Source organism: Protopterus annectens, chromosome 2.part0 (assembly GCF_019279795.1).
Source record: "Protopterus annectens isolate FY-2018-M chromosome 2.part0, PAN1.0, whole genome shotgun sequence".
NCBI lineage: Eukaryota > Metazoa > Chordata > Ceratodontiformes > Protopteridae > Protopterus > Protopterus annectens.
In genome coordinates this window covers 1,164,134,290-1,164,157,294 of record NC_056728.1, presented here as the reverse complement: position 1 = coordinate 1,164,157,294, position 23,005 = coordinate 1,164,134,290, and the positions used below count along the sequence as shown (strand labels likewise).

General features: G+C 39.7%; 1 protein-coding gene and 1 long non-coding RNA gene across 2 annotated transcripts in view; one reads left to right on the top strand and one right to left on the bottom strand.

Moving 5' to 3' along the window:
• The window catches only part of LOC122793400, an 805,254-nt gene that overhangs the window by 669,956 nt on the left and 112,293 nt on the right, over positions 1 to 23,005 (bottom strand). The gene's annotated exons all lie outside the window — the stretch shown is intronic.
• Positions 1 to 23,005, top strand: part of LOC122793399 — a 178,049-nt gene that overhangs the window by 76,913 nt on the left and 78,131 nt on the right. Inside the window, exons 5-6 of the mRNA XM_044061374.1 lie at positions 15,493 to 15,537; positions 15,739 to 15,843. Of these exons, the coding sequence (XP_043917309.1) occupies positions 15,493 to 15,537; positions 15,739 to 15,843 (150 nt within the window). The remainder of the gene's footprint in view (positions 1 to 15,492; positions 15,538 to 15,738; positions 15,844 to 23,005) is intronic.

Genomic DNA, 23,005 nt, shown 5'->3' with positions numbered 1-23,005 from the left:
ACTTAAATTTATTTGAATTATGCTAAAGTCAGGGTGTCTGACACTTGGCTGTATGGGGAGAAGAAGAGAAAGCTATTATTGGTTAGCCTTTCCCAGGATGGGCAAGTCCATTTTAAAGCAAGAGCAAAAAGTCAGCACACTCATACAGGTTAAAAAGAGGTACACATAAGTTAGAAGCATGTGAGTAGCTGCACTGACATTGATAATATGAAGTACAGCACAGGGAAAAAATAGATTGGGAAGGACATTACAACTCCACCCCGGCTCTCACTATGATTTCCCAGGGTCTGATACCCAGTTTCACTGATAAAACAGAATGAAAAAGAAATAGTCAAACAGGGAAATTGCACTGTTAGTGAGGAAGAATATCTAAATACATATAAAAAATAATCCAGGTTCAAAATACTTTTGAATATTGCATAACATTGGCCAAGTGAGACTTCACCAAATTATGATTTGCCAAAATGGTTTAAGGTAGCCTTACCACCTTTATGGTCAATGTAGATAATTGGATCGACAGACTCAAAGTATCTCCCAGTCTATCTTGTACTACTCTCCTTGAGGCTGGAGGAAACTTTTGAATACGAATCATTAACTAGGCTTATAATGTCCTGCAAATGGATTGCCTCACACTTACCTATGAACCTATAAACTTATTTTCAAGTCATTCATTTGTAAATTATTTCACAAAAGCTGAGAGACCTCAGAGGCATAAGTAGCACATAATGGGCTCCACAAGTCCCTTTACAGATCTAACCCATTCACCAACATCCGAGCCATCTAAGTATTGATACCTTGATTCACTTCACCAACATCTGAACCATATTAGTTTCCATACCCTGATTCACATCACTAATGTCTAAACCATCTTAACACCATACCATGATTTACTTTACTAGCATCTGAGCCATCTTAGCATCCGTACCTTGATTCACTTCACCAACATCTGAACCATCTTGGCATCCATACCCTGATTCACGTCCCCAGTATCTGACACATCTTAGCATCCATATCCTGATATATGTCATCAACATCTGAGCCATCTTAGCATCCATATCCTGATTCACTTTCCCAGTATCTGAGCCATCTTAGCATCCATATCCTGATTCACTTTCCCAGTATCTGAGCCATCTTAGCATCCATATCCTGATTCACTTCCCCAGTATCAGACATCTTAGAATCCATACCTTGATTTGCTTTATAGAGTTTTGTTACATATTTAAGGATGATGCTTACCTATCACTGCTTGGGATTTAAATTGCAATTACTCATACTCTATCTCCACCCCCACAACATGATGTCAGGAAATAAACACACACACACACACACACACACACACACACACACACACACACACACACACACACACACACACACACACACACACACAAAGATTAAAGAACTCAAACTGTGACTAGTCCATTGGCTTAATGGAATAAAGCCTTAATTAGAACTCTGGTGAGCCCAGTTTGATTAGTACCCAGTCAGTGAAAGAGTTAGGTGGGGATAAAACAGGAAAGGCAAGATGGAACCTACTAGGCTTGTTCTGATGGGAAGGGTTGGGGAGTGTGTGCCAAGTGTGTGAACTCCATATAGAATACCTGGTGGAGTCAGGAGCTCACAAGAGATGCTTAACCTTTAAGGGGCAGGGCTACTCAGGGCACACCTTTTCACAGAATAAGGAAACACACTGCTCAGATGAACCTATTGCACATCACCCACTGGGACATAGTGGGCAGGCACAAAGGGAACGTATATGGCCTTAACCAGAAAACCTTGATTCTCTATATAGAATGATAGCCCATTTTATCTCTTTACTCCTGTCCTATGTCAGAATGAATTGGCCATACTGCTCTGGCCTCCAAGGAAAGAATAGCCTGACTGGCTGTATAGGAGGGAGGTTTAATGGTCAACCAAGTGAACAGGAACAAAAAAGAAAACAAAGCAATGAAATAAACAAATGAAATCAGTCTGAAACAAAGTTATTAAACAAACAAACAAAATTAATGTTCTTTAATAAATAAATAATTAATGCAGTGAGATAAGAAACAAACACCATGCTGACTGTTAAAACCTAACTAATAATAGTAGACTAAAACTGCACTATATTGATCTTTCAAATAAAAGACTGGCCTTAGGGAAAAAAACTGCTAGTTCTAATGTGAACTATTAAATGTGCATGTTGTACAATAAATCGATAAAATAAATAGTGCATGTCTGACACGCAGAAGCAAAAATAAATAAAACATCTCTCAAAACACACACTATCAGTACAAAACAACACTTCTACTTTCAAAACAAAAAGTAATACAAGGCATGACATTCATCCCCAACATAAAATGTGCACACAACACTACATAAAAATGTCAACCATGACACAAAACCAGAGCTAAGCACAACAGTCACAATAGCCATAAACAAACCCAAACACATGCACATACACCAGCAAGAACAAATTATAGAATAATGCCATAAAACAGAAAACAGACATATATAAACACATATTCATACTCAGTATGAACAGAACTCTATTTGGAGCTGAACTCTGATGCCCACCCACTTCCTCTGGAAAGAAATTTGGGAGTCCAAACACTGTTCAACCTTTTGCAACTGAGTCCTTGTGCCTAGCTGGCAGTAATTCTCCCATTGTTTCTTAGACTTTGAACCATTACTGGACTGCCCAAATCATCTTTGTTGGGTACTTGTTATATGCTTTCTCCATGTCTGGGAATGCCCACATGGTTTCTTTCCTTATCTCCCGCTTCTTCTGCACCATGTTTTTCACTAGGAACATCAGGTCAGTTGTACTGCACCTTGATTCAATCACTGCAAATTTAAACTGCTCATCTGCAATATTGCTTTCTACTAATGTGTCTACTTGTCACCATCTCCAACACTTTTCATACAGTTTGACAGGATTTTGATACCTGTGTACTTTTGGCATTGGACAATATCCCCTTTGTTCTTTCACAGTGATACCAGAATGTTTCTTCTCCAATTATCTGGCATACACTTCTCTCTCCATACTATGATGTGCACTCTCAGAACTCATTTCTCCTTTAATGCACCAAACATTTTAATTATACATGCTGTGACTTCATCTGAATCTGCTGCTTTCCATGACTTCATCATCCTTTGTGCGCTTAATGCTTGTTCTAACATGGGTACTTCTTCCTCTTTTATTGAAGGCTGTGCATGGCATTACAGCTTCTGTAGGGTTTGCTTCATTCAGAAGTTTCCCTTACAAATAGTATTTGCTGACTTCTTTATCTTTCTGTCATCAACTTGCAACCCAATAGAGCTTCTTTGTCATCTGCTAAGTCACTTTTCAGCAGCTGGTAGAGTTTCTCTGACATCTTTTCCTTTATCATCATGGCTGCGCTCTTAGAGTTTTTATTAGCCACCCAGTATTCCTACTTAGTCTGGTTCATCTTTTTTATTTCCCACTTCTTCCTGCATGCCTTGTTTTGATAACTTCCTGCTCTTCCGCATTCCACCATTAGCTTTCCTTATGTGAGTTATTTCCATACCTGGCTCATCCTCTTATCTGTTCTATCATCTTCACACATGTTGTTTTCAGATGTTGCCATTTTTTTCCACTCCACCTATTTCCCCTTCTTCTGGAAATGTTAAAGCCATGAGCTTTTTCTTGACCTCCTGTGTTTTAGCCCCATTTAGCTTCCAGGTCTATAACCTAAACTCTGTTGACCTTAAAGCTGCTTGCAGCTGACTGTAGCCACCAGTGGTGTACGCTGGGAGATTGACCACTTCACTGGGGATGAATTTATAATCTCTGACTCTGCCACAGTACCCTTTCCTTACTAGGAGGAACCTTTCACAACATATTCTTTCATTTAAGAAGCAAGCCTGCATTTCAACATTTCATAGTATTTACAAATGATAGAATTATGTACCATATTCTATTTGACTAGGCTGGCAGCGTTCACCCATCTGTACCTGTCTTCACATTTCTACCCCCCCCCCCCCGAGAACTCAAGCTAGTTTTTCAAGTGACTCTTGTGAAATGCTGCTTGAGAAGGTTACGTCTATCAGAATATACCTACCCCATTCCTTGTCTTGAGAGCCCATCTGCATTGGCATTGCTACTCCCACTGCAGTGCTGCACTGACATATCATATGCTTGCTAACCCAGGCTCCATCTTAGCAACTTGGCATTTTGCTGACTGGCTCTGTTTAACCATGTTAGAGGGTTGTGATCTGTCATAGCAGTGACTTTTCTTCCATACAGATAAGGCTGAAGTTTTTGCAGTGCCCACACTATGGCTAGACATTCCTTTTCTACAGCTGCATAGCATTCCTCCCTAGGTTGGAGCCTACAACTGAGATAAACCACTGGGTGCTCTTTCCCCTCTGAAGAAATCTGGCTAAGTACAGCCCCCACCCCATGGTTTGAAGCATCCACCTGCACAACAAAGTATTTGCTGTAATCTGGACTGGCTAACACAGAGGGTCCTCCCAAAGCTTCTTTAAGCTTCTGGAATGCCTGCTCACATGCTGGGGTCCACACTACCTTATCTGGCCTGTTCTTCCTTGTCAGATCTGTGAGGGGGGAAGCTATGGTACTATAACTGGGGACAAACTTTCTGTAGTACCCTGCTGTCCCTAAAAATGCCCTCACCTGCTTTTTAGTAACAGGTGCAGGCCATGCCTGAATGGCTTCCACTTTGGCAGGTTCTGGCCTTATCTTGCCACTCCCCACTCTATGTCCTAGGTAGGAGACCAATGCCATACCCACCTGACAGTTGCTCAGCTTAATGGTCAACCCTGCCCTCTGTAGTCTGCCCAGCACCTCCCTGACATGCTGAAGGTGCTCTGGCCAGGAATGGCTGTAGATGGCAATATCATCTAGGTAAGCAAGGGCAAACCCTCCAGCTCCTGCTAGGATACAATTTACCAGCCTCTGGGAAGTTGCTGGGGCATTCTTCATCCCAAAGGGCATCTTGGTGAACTCATGCAAGCCAAAAGGAGTCACAAAGGCTGACTTCTCTCTAGCACAGGGAGTCAAGGGCACCTGCCAGTAACCCTTGGTAAAATCAACTGTTGTAAGATACTTAGCCCCTCCCAGCTGCTCTGCATGGGGTGAGCATCTGACTCTGTGTGACTATTTAATTTCCTGTAGTCCACACAGAACCTGGTGCTGCCATCCTTCTTTGGCACCAGCACCACTGGGGAGGCCCAGGGGCTGTTGGACTCTTGAATCACTCCTAGTTCCAACATCTCCTGTACCTCCTCCCTCAGAGTCTGTTTGATGTGCTCAGGCACCCTATAAGGGACCTGCCTAATAGGCTTTTGGGGTCCTGTAACCAATTGGTGCTGCACCAAGTGGGTGTACCCTGGATTCCCAGTGAACATGTCCCCAAATTCCTACAACACTGCTCGGATTTCACGAACCTGGCTGGGAGATAGCTGTTGGGACATTGCTACCCCTTCCACAGAGGTGTCAGCCTGAGCCTCACTGAGGAGATCAGTCCCCAGATCTCCCTCAGACTCCTCCTGCAATCCAATGCAAATGCTTAGCACAGGGGCCTCCCTATCATGGTAAGGTTTCATCATGTTAACATGGTACAATTTGTGCCCCTGCTATCTGCCTAGCAGTTCCACCATGTAGTTAACATCACTTACCTTTCTTACCACCTTGTAGAGACCCTCCCAAGCTGCTTGCAGCTTGCTGTGAATGACAGGAATGAGAACCATTACCTGCTGCCCCACAGCATAGTCTCTAGCTCAAGTATTCCTGTCATACCACATATTTTTCTATTGTTGGGCTTCTGCCAGGTTCTCCTGGGCCAAGCCCATGAGTTCCCTGAGCCTTGTCCTGAAATTTAGGACATATGCCACAACAGACTCCTTGTGAGACTTGCACTCACCTTCCCACTCATCTCAAATTAAATCTAGAGGTCCCCTCACCCTATGCCCATACAGCAACTCAAAGAGTGAAAAATGTGGATTCCTGGGGAACCTCTTTGTAAGCAAACAACAGATGGGGCAAATATTTATCCCACTCCCTCTTAAACTGATCTGCAAGTGCCCGTAGCATGAACTTGATTGTAGAGTTTAACCTCTCAACAAGGCCATTAGTCTGGGGATGGTAGGGGGTGGTCTTTATGTGCTTCATCCCACAGGACTTCCACAGACAGGCTAGTAGGTCTGACATGAAATTGGCACCTCTGTCAGTCAGTATTTCTTTTAGGAAACCTACCCTGCTGAAAATCTCTAACAAAGCATTTGCCACCTTTTCTGCCTCAACTGAGGACAGAATCACTGCCTCAGGGTATCGTGCAGCATAATCCACTACCATTAGGATATACTTTTTCCCTGTGGAACTTGGGGCACTCAGAGAACCCACAATATCCATAGCTACCTTCTGAAATGTCTCCTCAATCACAGGCAAAGGCATCAAAGGAGCTCTCACCTTGTCTACTGCCTTGCCTACCTTTTGGCACTGCTCATAGGTCCTGCAGTACCTTGTTACTTCTCTAGAAATTCCAAGCCAATAGAAGTTCTGCATAATATGCCTCTTTGTAAATTTTATGCCCATATGATCAGCAAAAGGAATATCATGGGCTATGGCTAGAAGCACCAGACTGTAGGCTCTAGGTACTACCAACTGCTGCACTCTCTCACCTTTTAGCTCTCCCTCAGGGGCCTACTCTCTGTATAGTAACCCTTTGTCCCAGTATACAGATTCCTTTTTTCCTTGCGAATCAGGTGCCTCCCTAGCTACCTGCCTCAGGCCTTGCAATGTAGGGTCTAAGAGCTGAGCCTGTCTCAACTGTCTCCTTGTAAACCTTCTCAGCTCCCCTTCCACAGGAAGTCTGACATCCTCTGACAGTGGTGCCTGACTGTCAGCCTGGGTATTACTACTCACCTCTACCTTTGCAGTCACTCTGTCCAAGGGAACATCAGTACTCACAAGCAGCTGTGGCTCAAGTTCAGTCTCACTGCTACAGAGTAGCTCCCTCCCTGAAGTAACCACCTCACCAGTCCTGGCTGCAGATATGCAGTCTGTCTGGGTCTCCCCCAGGATACCAGATTTACCTGCTTGTCTCCAAGCCTGACTGTGTGTAATTGCACAAGCACAGGGTACTGCCTCATCCAAATCCTTCCCTCTCCGGATATCTGCAAGATGGTAGTTTAGTACCCCTCTTGTCTCAAGACAATCTAGTATTGGCCTTTTGTCTTTCCCACTTACTGGCTCCCTCACCTTTTATTCCCCACCTTGCCTCTGTGGACACCTGTACACCACATGGCCCCACTGGTTGCATTCAAAACATTTAACCCTAGCTCCTGGACATGTACCTGGACTAGTGGCTTCCCCTGCTACTAGCAGATTCTGTTGGGGCAGTCTGTGCTGCCCACCATGGGTTTCTTTAGACCCATGAGCAGTACTGGGGGTCCCCTTCCTGTGCAGAGCTGCCCTGCTTGCCAGGTATAGGTCTCCCTTCTTCCCCAACTCATCGGAAGTAGCACATTGTTTATCAGATAACCAGATCCTCATGTCCTCAGGCAAAGTGCTAAGGGCGTGTTCCCTCACCAAAAGGTCTGCCAGCCCTTCAGAAGTGGTGATCTGACATCCACTCACCCACCTATGGAAATAAGTGCTCAATTCAGCAACATATTCACACACACTTTCATCTGCCTTGCATCTATGCTCACAAAACTTTTTCTTGTACATTTCAGGTGTTAGCTTAAACAGTTCTAAAAGACATTTCTTTACAGCAGTATAATCAAAACATGCAATGTGAGATATTTCAGCTAATGCAGTTACAGCTTTACCATGGAGTAAGGGGGTCAGGAACTGTACCCAGAGCCCTTGGTCAACTTCATACTATTTACATACCCTCTCAAACATGTGAATGAAACTATCAAAATTATCCCCCCTCTTTAAACTGCGGAAGAAATTTACTGACCTTTTGTGCTTCTGGGGTCCAGTTACTCCCTTCCCCATTACCTCCATGACTCCGGCGAAGAGTCAGCATCTCCATCTCATGCTGCCTCTGTCTCTCTTGTTCCTCAGCTTGCAGATGTAAGTTTTTCATTCTCCTCAGCCTGCAAATGTCACAGTTTCTCATTCACTTCTAATTCCACATGCCTGGCCTCCAACTCAAGTCTCTTTAGCTCCAGCTGGATTTTTATGTCCACTGCAGAAAGGTTGAGCTGTCCATTCTCCAAGGGAATTATATTTCCACTGCCAGTCTGATTGTCCTCCTGGTTGCTGTTTTCTGATGCAGCTTTAAGCAAGGCTGCAATCAGGTCTGCCTTAGTCAGGTTCCCATGCACCAGTCCCCTAACCTGGCACATATCCGCCAGCTGGCTCCTTGTCAGCTTTCCATACTCCTCTGCTGACATGCTTCCTGCTCACCCTGACTAACTAAGCTAACAAAAGAAATAAAACAATTGTGATCTGAACTCTGAGTATACACTGTGTGGCTGTTTTAGAGTATAAAAACACCTTCAAAGCTCACTGTACACAAGCTACAGGATTCACTCTACCCAAACCACTACCAACCAATTAGTATTTGCCAACTAATTAATATGTGATGTGGATATCCCACCACTGCAAAACACTTAACATGAGGATATCCCAGCCACTGCCACCAATTAATATGTGACACCTGTGCCTTGGCCCAGCAATCAAGGACCCTCAATCCTCACCACTAACATCAGAGAGGGTGTCTTATATATGAGGAAAGGATAACAAATACACACAGTAAAGTGCAATTTCCCTTAAGAGTACACAGAGATCACAGTCAGTCCGGGGCTGGTTGCTCCCTTGGTCCCCAATAAGATTCCCCACTTGCACAGCTATAGGGTCTAGATCTCAGCCAGGTTCTCCAGCTGTGCCCCTTTTTACCCAGACTATACAGTAGTACCAGTTGCCACCACCCACTAATAATTATCAGCTACTCAAAGGCCCTTAAAAGAGTGTCCAATTATTACTGTGCAATATTATTATCCGGTTGGTAGATGCGACTAAACAGTCTCCAGACTTATTAGAGTGACCTGGTACAGGAATCCTTATATACATGCAATGTACTCTTAGAGCTCAACTTATCTCTACACAAAACCAGCCACAGTTAAAAGGTTTTAAAATATTTAACAATAATTAAAACCACAAGACAATACTTTCTACTACACAGTCAGTGCTAGTCAAGAGAGTTCATAGATCACACAGAAATACTTAAAATAAATCAGTAGTACAGTTATGACATCACAGAAAAACACTTAGTCTAAACGTTCTAATCCCTAGCTACTTCTAGGAGAAAACACAAGTCTAAGATAACTTACATAAGATAAGAGGCAGAGTGCTGAGTTGGATAGTCAGACAAAAATGCTAAATAATCTCTGGTTCTCACTGTTTAAATTAAAACTCCAGTTCTGCTAAACATTACATCATCTTTTACACCTTCCTGGTGTTCCCAGGCTGACGGAAACTGCATTTACATTCTTTTATACTTATAGCAATAAAGGGCATTCCACCTGTAAATTCCAGTCATTAACTTTAGCCTTAAAACAATAGGCAGGAAGCCTTCATCTAGCCGGACTGCAGCTGATTTTAAACATCAAAGGCAGTGATGAAATAATTTTAATTTCAAAGGACCAACAAGAAATGCTTGACTTAGCTTCTTTACAGCAGATGGCAATGTTGCCACATTATTTTAAGTTTAACCTTTCAAAACATATTCTTTCATTTAAGAAGCAAGCCTGCATTTCAACATTACATTTCCCACAATTTACAAATGATAGAATTATGTACCAAATTCTATTTGACTAGGCTGGCAGCCTTCACCCATCTCTACCAATCTTCACATCTGGTAAACAAAAGCAAATAAATAAATTAATTTAGGAGATTGTGACTATTTTTCTTTTTTTTCTGTGGAGTCTTCATTCTGATTCCCATAACCATACCTTGGGATAAGTTATATATCCCTGCACTGAAACTCTGGCAAGGTTAGAGCTAATAGACAAAAATGTTGCTGTGCATAGCCAATAATAAATATGCTATAACAGTACAGTTTTTAAACATAACAAAGTGAAGTGCAATATTCACGTAGTGCAAGTGGAGTTGAGGTTAAGGTGAATCTATGATCAAAACTATTGCAAATTCAGATTCCTTTCTCAACCTTTCATGTCAATAATTTACATTTCTCAGATTTAAATGCTTCAATGACTGGTGATAGGAATTTTAATGTTGTTTTAATTTCACTGTTTAAGCTATGTCCAGATCTGAAAAGCTTATGGATTGTAAATGAGACATGAATAACTTTTTAAAAGAGTTTATAAAAGAGTTTGCTTTATTAGATATTTGGATTCTAGCCTTTATGCATTTGGAGGTCACATAGATTTCATTCATTAATAAGACACTAATAGTAGATCTGGTGTCTGGTTGTTTTCTGACAAAATATCTGATTTTATTTTAAAATGAATGCCATTTCCTTATTTCTCCTGTTTGAGGAGATTTTGACAAATCTGGACCCATTTTATATATCCCCTTTCTAAAACACCCTCATCTTATCTTATGCAAAAGAAAACATTTGTAAATGCATATGGACTTGAAAAATATTTTCACTCAGATAATCATCTGTGTTTGGAGAGTGATTTACGTAAAAGGCACAAGACATCTGGAAGGCAACTAGTGTGACCTGAGTGACAATGAAATAGAAATTTAGCAATGAAGATGAAAATCTGCATGGATATTACAGACTATCAGAATTTCTTTCATGATCAAGCCCAAGGATTAAAAATAACCTACTGCTGCTCCGGGATGACCACAAGGAGGTTCTGTTAAAATGTATTAGCTTCTCATGTTAAGAAATGGAGATATGTGAGACCTGTTTATCAATTAAAAGGTAATAAAAGACTGACTCATCACCATCAACACAAAATCAGTGGGATTGTAAATTACACACTTTGTAAATATTACTAGTTCTTAAATCATCTCCTGTCAAAGCAGAATTAATTTCCCACATGAGAGGGATATGCCAATTGTATTTTAAATGAACTGCTACAAATTAATTGTAGTATTAGAGTAGTAAAAATTTAGGAGTGATTAACTATTTCTCAGAATTAAAGTCCCAAGCCAAGCCTGATGCCTTTTACTTGGAATTACTAGATGTGATATCACCTCTTGCCATGCACTAGTTTTTCATGCAAAACATTTGAGTGCCTTAACATCATTCTTGTAATAACAATGACCACCTTTTATTCTTTGCCATTCAGAACCCAGTCAATGCTGAGAAATAGCATCACTACTTCCAAGTATACAATCTGTCCTCCTTCCAAAAAAAAAGCAAATTTATCTCCAGCCTAAAATCCTATAACTGGGCTGTCCTTAAATCTATCCCACTAAGTGATGCAGTTCAGCTACTTAACATAACATTTCACAATGTACTAAATGAGCACATCCCTGTTCAAACTAAAAGAATCAAAACTGATTGAGCTCCCTGGCTAAGGAAAGGAAGTATAACACTTATGAACTTAAGAAATAAGGCTCGGAAATCTTGGATATGCAACAAATTTTCAGCCGATGTATAAAAATACAAACAACTATTTAATGCCACTAAAATCAAGATCACACAAGTCAAGAAAACATATTACACTGACACATAAACTACAAAAAAATCCCTCTTCTGAATATCCAAACACGAAATATAACCACAAAGCAAACCACAGTCAAAATGGTCATATAAAATGTATGTAATAAAATTAATAAAATCATTTAATAAAGTGTCAAATAAAATGTAAAATACAAAAGGTAAATGCTTTCTCATACAGCTTCTTCACACCATAGAACAAATAAACTAAGTTTAAGCATTTAAATACTGGTCAATTTCACCTAACTAATAAGCATAGGTACTTCTAAATATCCATTACCCAACTCCTCAAACCAAGCAAAATCACCCAGCCTCCCTCCATCACTAACAACCATTTGAAACCATTGTCACCTTTTTCAGTCACCAGTTTGTACAAAATGTGGCCTTGCTCATGAATGTTACCTCTAACGATGATTTTTTTTATAGAATATTCAGATTTTTGCCCCATATTTTAGTCTGTTAATCATGAAATTTGTGGTTTGATTGGAAATCATTGAAGAATGACATCACTAAATTATGTGTTTCAGGCTTCATATCCTTTAGAAAATGCATGCCAATGTCATACCTGTTATTCTAGCAATGTTCTAAGTTTGCAAGAACAGTATTTAATAGCTTGACGATTGTGGGCTTTTCTCTCCCCATTATTTTTGGATTTGTCCAGATTTCTTGTGCTAAGAAGTTGAGAGATATTACTGCAGGGCTCCCACTCTCCCTCCTTTACAACCCACATAGAGCTCTAGTTTGACCCCCTTAGAACCAGTTCCCATAAACAATAGCATAGCTAGGGTGGGGTGAGATGGAAAACTGCCTTGGGTGCAAAATGCTGGGGGGCACAGTCAGTGTTTCTGATCTCTCTTTAATGCTATACTGGCTTTTAAAAGCTGGTATTGTAGATGCAGTCAAACCTGAGCACTGCAGTGCTCCGTGTATTGTCTAAACTGTAGTAACTGCTTGCAATTTACTATAGTTTAAAAGTAAAAAAAAAAAAAAAATGTTCATTTTCTTTTTTTTTCTATCTTAAGACTGAGAGCTGTACTGCTCCATGCCAGTAGGGTATAAACTGTAGCAACTGTTTTCTACATATATAGCAAGCAGTTAGCTACAGTTCAAAAAGAAAAAAAAAAATTAAAGTAAAACATGAATGCTGTAGTGCTCTGTGCAGGCAGGGTATAAACTAATACTGATATATTTGCTAGTTTTTGGTTTTCACACCTAATTCCCTGTGTAAGGTCATGATTAATTAATCAGTAAAGTTTTAGAGTAGTTCTGATGCAATGATAAATTTGATTGCATTTACGATAAATGTATAGCAGACAAAACCCTTTTCCTGCTCATATAATATGAGAAGTCATGTGATTCTAGAACATTTAGTTATCTGTGGGAAATAATGAGGAACCATAAGTTTAAAGAATGCTTTATATGTAAAAAAAAACCCCCAAAACAAAACAAACAAACAAAAAAAAAACGCTTGGCTTTCCCTAGATCAAACATTTGCTCAGTAGAAATGCCTAGTATTTCTCTATAATGCTTTTGTTGATCAAAGGCATATTCTTCACTGAAAATCTAATATGATAATTACGCACATTATTTATTCGGGATATCTAGCAGGATCCCACTGTTCTGGAACAGACTCCCCATCCACATAAAAGAAAGTTCATCTCTGTTCATATTCAAGGGCAACTTGGATCTTTTGGATGGGAAACAGAAAATTTACTCTAGAACTGCCCCCTGTACTACTTAGGACAGATGCATCTCCTAAATGCTTTAGCCCATGCATGTGTCTGGTCAATTTATCTATGGTATGATCCTAGCTATTCTTATTTGGTGTAATATATAATTATTGACTATGGGATGGGTAAAGCCAGTCTATAATCAAATGGGATGGGTTATTTTCAGCATAAAAGGGGAACTTGACTAGGCTTAAATGGCCCTTAAGAGCTGCTAGCCTAATACTTACCTATGAACCTAAGTTAATAGATATGGCAAAAGAATGTGAATGTTATTTGTGTTATAGTCATTCTTTACCTGTTTTTGAATCCTTTGTTATTTCCTGATGGTGATGGATACCATTAGAGGCTAACAGTTTGGAAAACGTTTCTCATCTGCAAAAACAGCCTTTACTAATTACATGGAATGTGTACTAAGGGTGTTTAAGGTGAGGTACATGTTAAGACAAAGCCTGGACTGCACTGATAATAAGTGAGTGATTTCATTACCTACCGGTACCTGCGGGAGGTATACTGGTAGTTTTGGAAAAGAACTACTGCAGTAAGCTGAAAGTTTAATTTTTAGAATGATTTAGGTTTTCTTTAGAATGTGTGAAAATAAATATCTGATATTTAAGTCTTTCAAGTCTCTGGGTAGTGTGGGTAATGAATTAAGTCTTCCTTAAAGAACTATTTTGAACAACATACTATTTATAGAATATTTATTCTGGAAGTCATCACATAAGGAATATGCAGGAGTTAATTAGCTAACATGTAGAGTTACTTGCCTCTGCATAGAAAGACAATATTCACAATCATATGTGATAAGCATCCTATTTTGACTGATTGTAGTCAAAGCATAGACTCTACATTCTCATCAGATTATGTCCCATGTCCCCAGTAGTTCAAGGAAGGTATATGCTAGATTAGACAAGAGAACTGAAACCATGTTTGCTGCTTCAAGGCACATCTCTGACTTGCATATTGTTTTAAATGAGATTTAAGGAATATTTGACACATTTTGCAGACATAACAAGATGTTCATCATTTTACCAAACTGTAAATTCTGAACAACTGATGTGATTCACAGTTTGGGGAAAAAATGGAAATTTCATTTAAAGGGCACTATTTGACTTCCTTCTAACAGCAATTCACCAACATCTTTGGCTGTTACAGGTCAGACCAAGAGAACATATATTGCTCTTTCAACCTCAAGTGCTTGATTGGCACGTAGTCATAGGATTCAGCCTAAACTGCATAAATAAATCTTAGCTGAAGAATTACACTGTGTTTCCCAAAAAGATATAAAATACTGCAAACTAGTACCTCTGCTCTCTAGAAATAAAGTCGGGAGGAAATACATAGGTTATAAAGATAAAAATTATGGTCATTAGTACTGCATTATAAAAACTTACAAGTGTCAGGTTTGTTTCCTTGTAGCTCTAGTAAGTTTCTTATTCAACAAAAATATATATACATATATTTCGTACATGCTCCCCAACACATGCTTGAGGTGAAATAGCTTGAACATCAGTAGTATGCAGGAAAACAATGAGCAGCATAACACTGGATGCGATTTCCAACAGGAAATCATTGCCAGTGTGATTTCTAACTGTGTGCCAGGAATGATTCGCTTGTTTTTGGGAGATTCCTACCTTCTACAAGTAGGTGCATCTGAAATTAGTATATATAAGTTCAGAGGTGTGTGTGTGTGTGTGTGTGTGTGTGTGTGTGTGTGTGTGTGTGTGTGTGTGTGTGGGGGCTTGTCCCCACATCAGGTGGTGGGGGGTGAGATGGGGTGGAGGAATTACCTCCCTGTAAAAACACTACTTTTTTTGCCCTTTTGAATTTTGGGCTTTTTTTATTCATCTTTTCTGCATGCCAACTTCCAGGAAGTTGGATTTTCAAAGTAGAAGCATTTGCACTCAGGGCTTTTCCTGGTTCTGCAGTGAATATACACATCTGCTGCAATGTTAAAACCTTTATTTTTTTTAAAGATAACAATATTCTTATTATCTTCAATGTTTAATCCAAATATATTAGTTAGTGAAATGAGCCAGGAATGTGGATTTATGTTACAAGTATGAAACATATTAAGCAAGTTGCTGAAATAGCTTCATAATTTATTTATAGCTGTAGCACATACTTACCTTCTTGTTTTGTCTATTTAGAGACCTGCACAATTAATTCAAAATGAAGATGACTCAACTGAGCAGGTAAATTTCTTCTGCAACACGAATCAAAAATATATGTCTAAATGACATATTAGTAAAACCATTTTTTGGCACTGGCTTCTGTTAATACTGAACTTTTAAAACATTACATTGAGTAATGGCTGTAATAGGAGGAAATTGTAATTTCAGTTTTATTCAATTATTGCGGTTCTGTGTAATTACACAATATTTTATCCCATTCAGAATGAGTCTGGAGAAACCAGAAGAAGGTTTCCTTTCAGAATGATTGCAGGACAGCTTCGGAGCAGACAGCGCCCTGACATTAAGCGCTTGAGAAGCAGACTCATGGTAATAGCAAAAATCCTTTTAGGCTAAGTAGATTAAGTTTTTTTTTCATTAATCTTTTGTACTGATTTCAAGGAAATCCTTAATATGTTGTTAAGCAACCATTGGTTTATTTATGTTAAAAGCATCATCACTCTTATAGGCATGTGTTTTAACTGTAATCTGCTTTTACTCTATTAAAACAAAAACTAAGTCAGGGAAAAAGCAATGAAATTAGCTTCTGTCCAGATGATAAACTATCATATTTAAGGACATGTATTTAGTCTGCACTGCTTTGGACTTAAGTTTATGAAGATCGATTTTAGGATCCAGACAGGGAATATGGGAGGAGGTAGACTGACCATTCTGAAAGTTATATGACTTCTCAAGGGGAAGGTGGTCAGAAATTCATACTGTTTTAACAAACTATAGTTCATGTGTTTACATATGTTCTGTTATTTTCACTCTGAACTTGGATTCCATTGCACTTCTCATGAATGAAGAGGACAGAATGGCTAACTCATATTTGCTTGTCCTCATATGATGTTTGATTTTTACTAGAGGTATGAGGTATAATTTTCTGTATTCTTCAAACTGTCCTTATTCCACAGACAAATGACAGGAACATGGAAATGCCTTGGTAGATTACTTAGGAATGTCAGGGAAGGGAGTGATTGGAATGGAGCATGGAACAGCATAAAAGGAATATCAAAAATGGGATCGGAGAAGAGGTGAAATATCATTCTGTGAAAGAAATAAGGGAGGAGTCAGGGTCAGAATCTAGGGTAAGCACAAGAAGGGACATGCTGCTGGATCAGTAGGATGCGTCTGCACAAGATATACCATGGGAGTATGACATGAGACACAAAGAGAAAACAATGGGACACAGTAAGAGGTAGAAGGTTCTTCTCATGGCAGATCTGAATCTGGCAGGAGCAGACTGGGTGATTCTGAGATCTAGGATTGATTGGTATTAGGAGTTTACAGGGGTCTTGGGACATGAGACAGATCAGGCATTTGATGCAGGACTGTACAAGAAATAATATCATTCTACATCTCAGCCAAATTAGAGTGGTGCGGGTCAGGGAGGTTCAGAGAAGAACCATGTAAGTCAACAATGATCAAACTATTATGGTTTACATAAATTCTTCAAAAGCATCCAAAAGACCAGCCAACAGCAGAACAACTATATAAAAAGGAGTAATTTATTGAGTGAGCGCTTTCGTAGTGTAGACACACTACTTCATCAGACCTAAAATACATCTAGCAATCCATCAGTAAATAGCAACATTCAAAAAAACAGCAGCACCAATCATACTACCCTATTCATTAAGTAATAAGCCTAAAAGAGACAGTGTAAATAAAAGATACACGTGTATCACTGCTTTATAACTAAAGCTTAAATCTATAATATGTACGTATAAAAACTGTTGCTCATAATAAAATATGAAAAATCTGGAAAAACACATAGCAAAATGTGAAAAAACATATAAAAGACAAAAAGCAATATCATTTAAACAGTGGTCTCACTTTAAAAAGCATTTCAGAGGTACCTATCATTAGTATTATGGCATACAGGGAGTCTAAAGAATGTGTTGGATTTTAGATGAGTGGATTATACAGACCTGGGGACAGGGTCAAAGGTGAATTAAGGGCCTGAAGCAAATTAAGAGAGAAGACAAACCACAGAAAATAGTTTTAGTTGGAATACTCATGGCTGTGGTTAAGTGCATGTGGGAGAAGCAAAAAGAGGAGGCCAATGTGAGTACATAGGAATGTGAAGTTAAATAGGTAGAATTTAGAGCACATCGAGTCTGGGGGAAGTCAAGACACAAAACAAGGTGGGAAGCAGAAAGGCAGCAAAGAAAGTAAGGGTGTCAAAGGGACAAGCTGAGAGAATGGTGGCCAAAGGGAATCGGTACAGAGCAGATGGGAGGAACTGAGGGACAGATGTGCCCAAGCTGAACAAAGATGGGCGAGAGATCAGACGAGAAAAGAATAGGAAAAAACAGAGCATGCTGAACAAGTACTGTGCTTCAGTGTTTATGAAGAAATCAAAGGGCAGCAAGGAAGAGCAGATTGGAGAAAGCACTGTACAGGGACCAAGATATATAGTAAGGAGCCAGACTGGGAACTGGCTGCAATATGGGAGGAAAAAGCACAGGTACTAGATGGACTACTTGGATCCTTAGGAATCTTATCAGCATTCTAGGACATTCTAGGAGATTCCCCTCATCTTTAACAGATCATTGGCCAGTGCAGTGGTGTCTGAGGAGTGAAAGACTGCAGTGATGTATCTTTTACAATGAAGGAGCAAGAAAAAATCTGGGGAACTAGATGCCTGTTTACCTAACAGCAGTAACAAGGAAAGCCATAGAGTAAATCCCGGGGGGAATGCTGCTTGCATTCCTAGAGGCAGATAATCTGCAGGACAAGCATGAGTTTATGACCTGAAGAATCTGTCAGTAAAATAAGAATCGGTTGTATGACAGGGTTCCATGTGAACTTGACAGTAGGAGGGCTGGTACACATAATCTACCCAGCCTTTGACTCAGTTTCATATAAGTGGCAGCTATGGAAACTGGAGGCATTGGGGATAGGACAGAGGCTGGGGAACTGGATTACTATGTGGTTGAATGCTAGGCATATAGGATTATGGCGAGACATTGTTAACATGTTATAAGTGTGAGTAATAAACTCTCGCACTTATGTCAACACATTTCAGTGCTAGATGATATTGCACTTCTCTTGTTTTAATAACGGTATATAGGTATTACTGTGCATGTCATATGTGTATTAATGTTTGCATTAATCTATGTATTTACAGTATATTGTAATATGAGATCAATTTTCACTTATGTATAATTATTTTCTGTTATTTTATTTGTGGAGCTTTTCTCCCTGGGTGGTCTCTGAAAACGGATTAAATTATCCAGTCAGACTTTCCCAGTAAACAAATATCAATAAATAAATAAATAAATAAATAAATAAATAAATAAATAAATGTAAGAATAAAGAAAGTGACTTATGGCATACCATTAGGGTTGCTACCAGGTCCAGTACACTTCAGTATGTTTATTTCAGACATATTTGAGGGAACAGAGAATGGAATCATCCTTGTATCTTATGACACAGAATCAGACACAGTAACTGGAAGATTTAGGAGGCAGTCATGGCTTTGCAGTTACAGGATCAGCTCACCAGCAGTGGTTTGCTAAGTCCTTTTCATTTTGGCTTCAGGAGGAGTCAATGCATTGAGATGGTCATCATCAGGATTTTTGATGAACAATCAAAACCTTTCTTCCAGTTTGGTCCTCTTTGACTTTTTGGCAGCCTTTGAGTCTGTGAATCATGGTGTCCTACACCATCATTTGCAGACCCAATGTGAATTTCATGGTTATGTTTTATTCTGGCTTTCCTTTTTTCTAATGGGCATATCTCAGAGGGTAATCTCTAGTACTAAATTCCATAGAAGAACTAAAGTTATCTTGAAGTGCACCACAGGGTTCTGTGTTTAGACTCTTATTGTGTCTGGTCCCTACTTACTTACTTACAGCCTTTACGGGACATTATATTTAGGAATAGCCTGGATTTTCATAACTATTCCAAGGATGCCCAGCTCTGTCTTTCATTTGATCCCTGTAGTAGGACTGTTGTTGGTGCTATGGAGACTTGTGTAAGTAGTTGCCTGACTAGGACTGTCGGAAAAATGGTTACAAATGAACCCACTGAATGGACTTCTCAGGCATCTGTTCAAGGGTGCAATATTTCTTATGTGAAACCTTGTGTTTTGCTCACAGGGGAGACTCTGCCTTGGTTGTGCGACCTTGGAGGTATACTTGACCCAATGGACATGCATTAACACTGGTAATTACTTCTTTTTTCATCTGAGAAGCATTTCTAGGATCAGGCAACAGTTATCTGGGGGTGACCTTAGAGTCATTATTCATGTGCTTGTCCCCTCCAAATTTATGTATCCCAGTGTCTTGTACCTGAGGTTGCTTACAAAGGCTATTCCATTTCTCCTTGATCTGCACTACTGCAAGGAAACCATATATAGTAGTCAAAGAAAATAAGAAGTATCATTAATCACTGAAATGGTTCTTTTTTTAAAGTATTGCCCTTCATTGACTGTCTGTCATCAGCACCCTCCCAACCAATTTTCCTATTTGTTCCTCATCACCAGGGTTATGGTTGAATGGATGGGGTCATCATTAAGGCAGCCACTGGAGGTGTTCATGCTTTTTCTTATAAGGCCTTTTTCCCTGCATGCATCCAGCAATGTCCTTGGGTGGCATGTGCAATGGTTGTCTGTGCTGCACTGCACCTTACTTCCACAATGGGCTAACATCAGCAGGATTTTCCACCCATCCATAGGAAACACCACATGGCAGTTACAGCAGTCCCCACCTGGGAAATCCAACCATGCACATGTACATGGATGAGAGTGTTTATACTCCCCTGTCTGTGCAGTCCAGTGCTTGAGCCACTAATTGAACTCAGGGATATGGTCAGGGCTATGTCCCTCCCTGCTTCTGGTGCAGTCATTACTAGCCTCCTATCCATCATTTTTTTAAATACCTTTATGGAATTATCACTTGTGATATTAATCCATCTATATAGGTTGGTGTCCTCCTTCTTCATTTTGGAAATGCAACTGAAAACAATATATTTTCTCCTTCTTTATATCCCTTGTTTGTTTCCTCTCCAATGCCCCTTGGGCTTCTTTGCATGTTTATCTTGCTGACCACTTTATTTTGATACAGGCCTTCTTCTGTTACTCTTTTCCTATTTTCCTTTTGTTCCTGATAGCAGCTTCAGCTCTCTACTTTCTGAGCCCTCAGCTTCTCTCAGCTTCACATTTGTTTTTATGTAAAAGCACTCATGCATATATACATTACAGAATGCGTCGTCTGATTCTAATCTTTAGGTTTTCTTACTCCTCATCTTTACATTGTCCTGGCTCCGTCTGCACCCCCACTCCATTGGTATCATTTACTGCTCTCTTTGTGCCTGTTTCTTCGCTTCTCTGACTAAGAACTATCCTGCAGCGTGGTCACTATAGGCCAGTGGAGATTTCTCCTGCACATTATGAAGTTTGTCTTGACTTGGTGAAAACTGAATAGAGCTTTATTTGTACTAAATGAGCAAATTCAGTGTTCTTTCCCTTTTTACTCTGGATGTAGGAATAGACCATTTCTCAAGTGAGAGGTTGTCAATGTCTTCTTTTTGACTCTTTCTGTAGTTTCTCTAGTTGTCTTCTGCCTGTCTGCTATTTTATACCGCAAATGTTATTTTAAAGGTATAATTGAAAAAGTATCCCTTTTGAGTTCAGATTTCATGCAGGCCATTTGCACCATGATCAAAGTGAATTCTGTCTGTGGTCTACAGAAAATAGGTATGGATATGAAATGAGAATCCAAAAGCCCAAATTCTGAATGGAGCAGTTCACTCCTGGTGATTTAAATAGTCTTAATATAGTTTTTCAATGGTTGTTTTCTTTAGGTGGCTTCACTATTCAAACTTATTTCTTAAGGGAGCTCTGCCCCGTATGACCTCTAATTTTATACATGCTTCAGCAAAACTTGGGGCTAAATACAATTGCCTCCTTTGTTTGAAATGTTGGTTTTAGACTTGCAAGTTTCACAGTTCTGGTCCGGAGATTTGAATATGGATATTTCCACAGCTGTAGAATAGACTTCTTGAAGTCACACACTAGGTTTATCATTTACTTCTTGAGCCAAATGTTTAACTCTTTATACTCTACTTCTTGCAAATTCTGCTACTATTAACAACACCTTTAAAAAAGGTTTCCCTGCACCTTAACTAAAGGCAATGCCCATTTGTTTGCATTTTATAACATTTTACTACAGCTCTCATTCACTTGCTTATTACAGTCACAACACATGTATTACTATGATGCACTTCTTTTTCCTTTTGTGACAAGTCTTCTTTCTTGTGGGCTTGTCCTGCCAGTACCAGGTTGGGTGCAGTTCTTTCCTTAGCGTGACATGGACTGCTCTCTCTGTGTACCCTGCCCACTTCATGTTATGACAGTTGTCTCTCATCACTAGAACTGCCCCATCTCCTTCTGTTTATGGTATTGCTGCCAAGTCATTCCCTGAGTTAATTATACTTGTCGATGTTGCTTTTCTACAGTATTATCACTATCGATACTCAGACTTTGTGCTGCTACTGCTGCTGACTCCTTACTCTACCTTTTTGCTTTGTTAACCCTTGTCTTCCTTATTCCCCTCCCCCACACATCTTTGACCTGTTTGCCTTGTCTGTCATCTTATTGTCTTCTTCCTCCACGTTTTGCCTTCTGCATCCTATTTTAGTCTTCTCTTCATTCCTAGCAATGCGCTTCCTAATTTCATTTTTCTTCTCTGTGCTTCTGCTTTAGATCCCTCCTTGCTCCGTGTATGGTTCACACTAGTCTCATCTATGTCTTCTGCTTGCATCTTGCCTCTAGTTTCTACCCTGTTATTCTTGCTTTGATCACCCTTAGGTCAGCCCAGGTCCAGTCTCCCTGCCTTCCTGCTTCTGACTGACTAACTCAGAAGGAGAACTCATATTATTGTACAGCCAGTTACCTGATTTCTAGCATTCTGAGCCTCTTATTGTCTTTCAGTCTCCACAAATTCTTCAGTCACACTTCTTTGGGCACCTAATCCACTACAGTTCCTCTCCACTGCCCAGGCTTCCTTCATTTGCTGTTTGTTTTCCTTTTCCAAAAATAGTGGGCTAATTTTATACATTTCCTGTTTCCTAGGTAGCTGATATAATGACTGTTCATTTGACTTGACTGGTTTCCACTTATCCACCTGCTGTGTTAATTTAACACTGCATGCATATATCACTAAATAAAATCTGCTTGCATTGTATCAACATTTTGTTATCATGCCACTGGCCTTTCTCCTTAACTTTCTAGTCTGTCCTTTCCTAGTTGTGTCCTGTTCCATATAATGGTAGTTTTCTGCAATATGGTATCCATGTCTTAATTAAGGTCTGTTGAGCCAATGTGGGGCATAATATGGCCTATTTACATAATCCTGCTTGCAACCTCTCAAATTGTCTACATAGTGTAGCCTCTTGTTAGAGCTTATACAGCTCAATGGTAGTAGGCTGCTTGAACATAGGCAGACTGAGACATAGGAACATAAGAACAATACTAGGCAAGCAA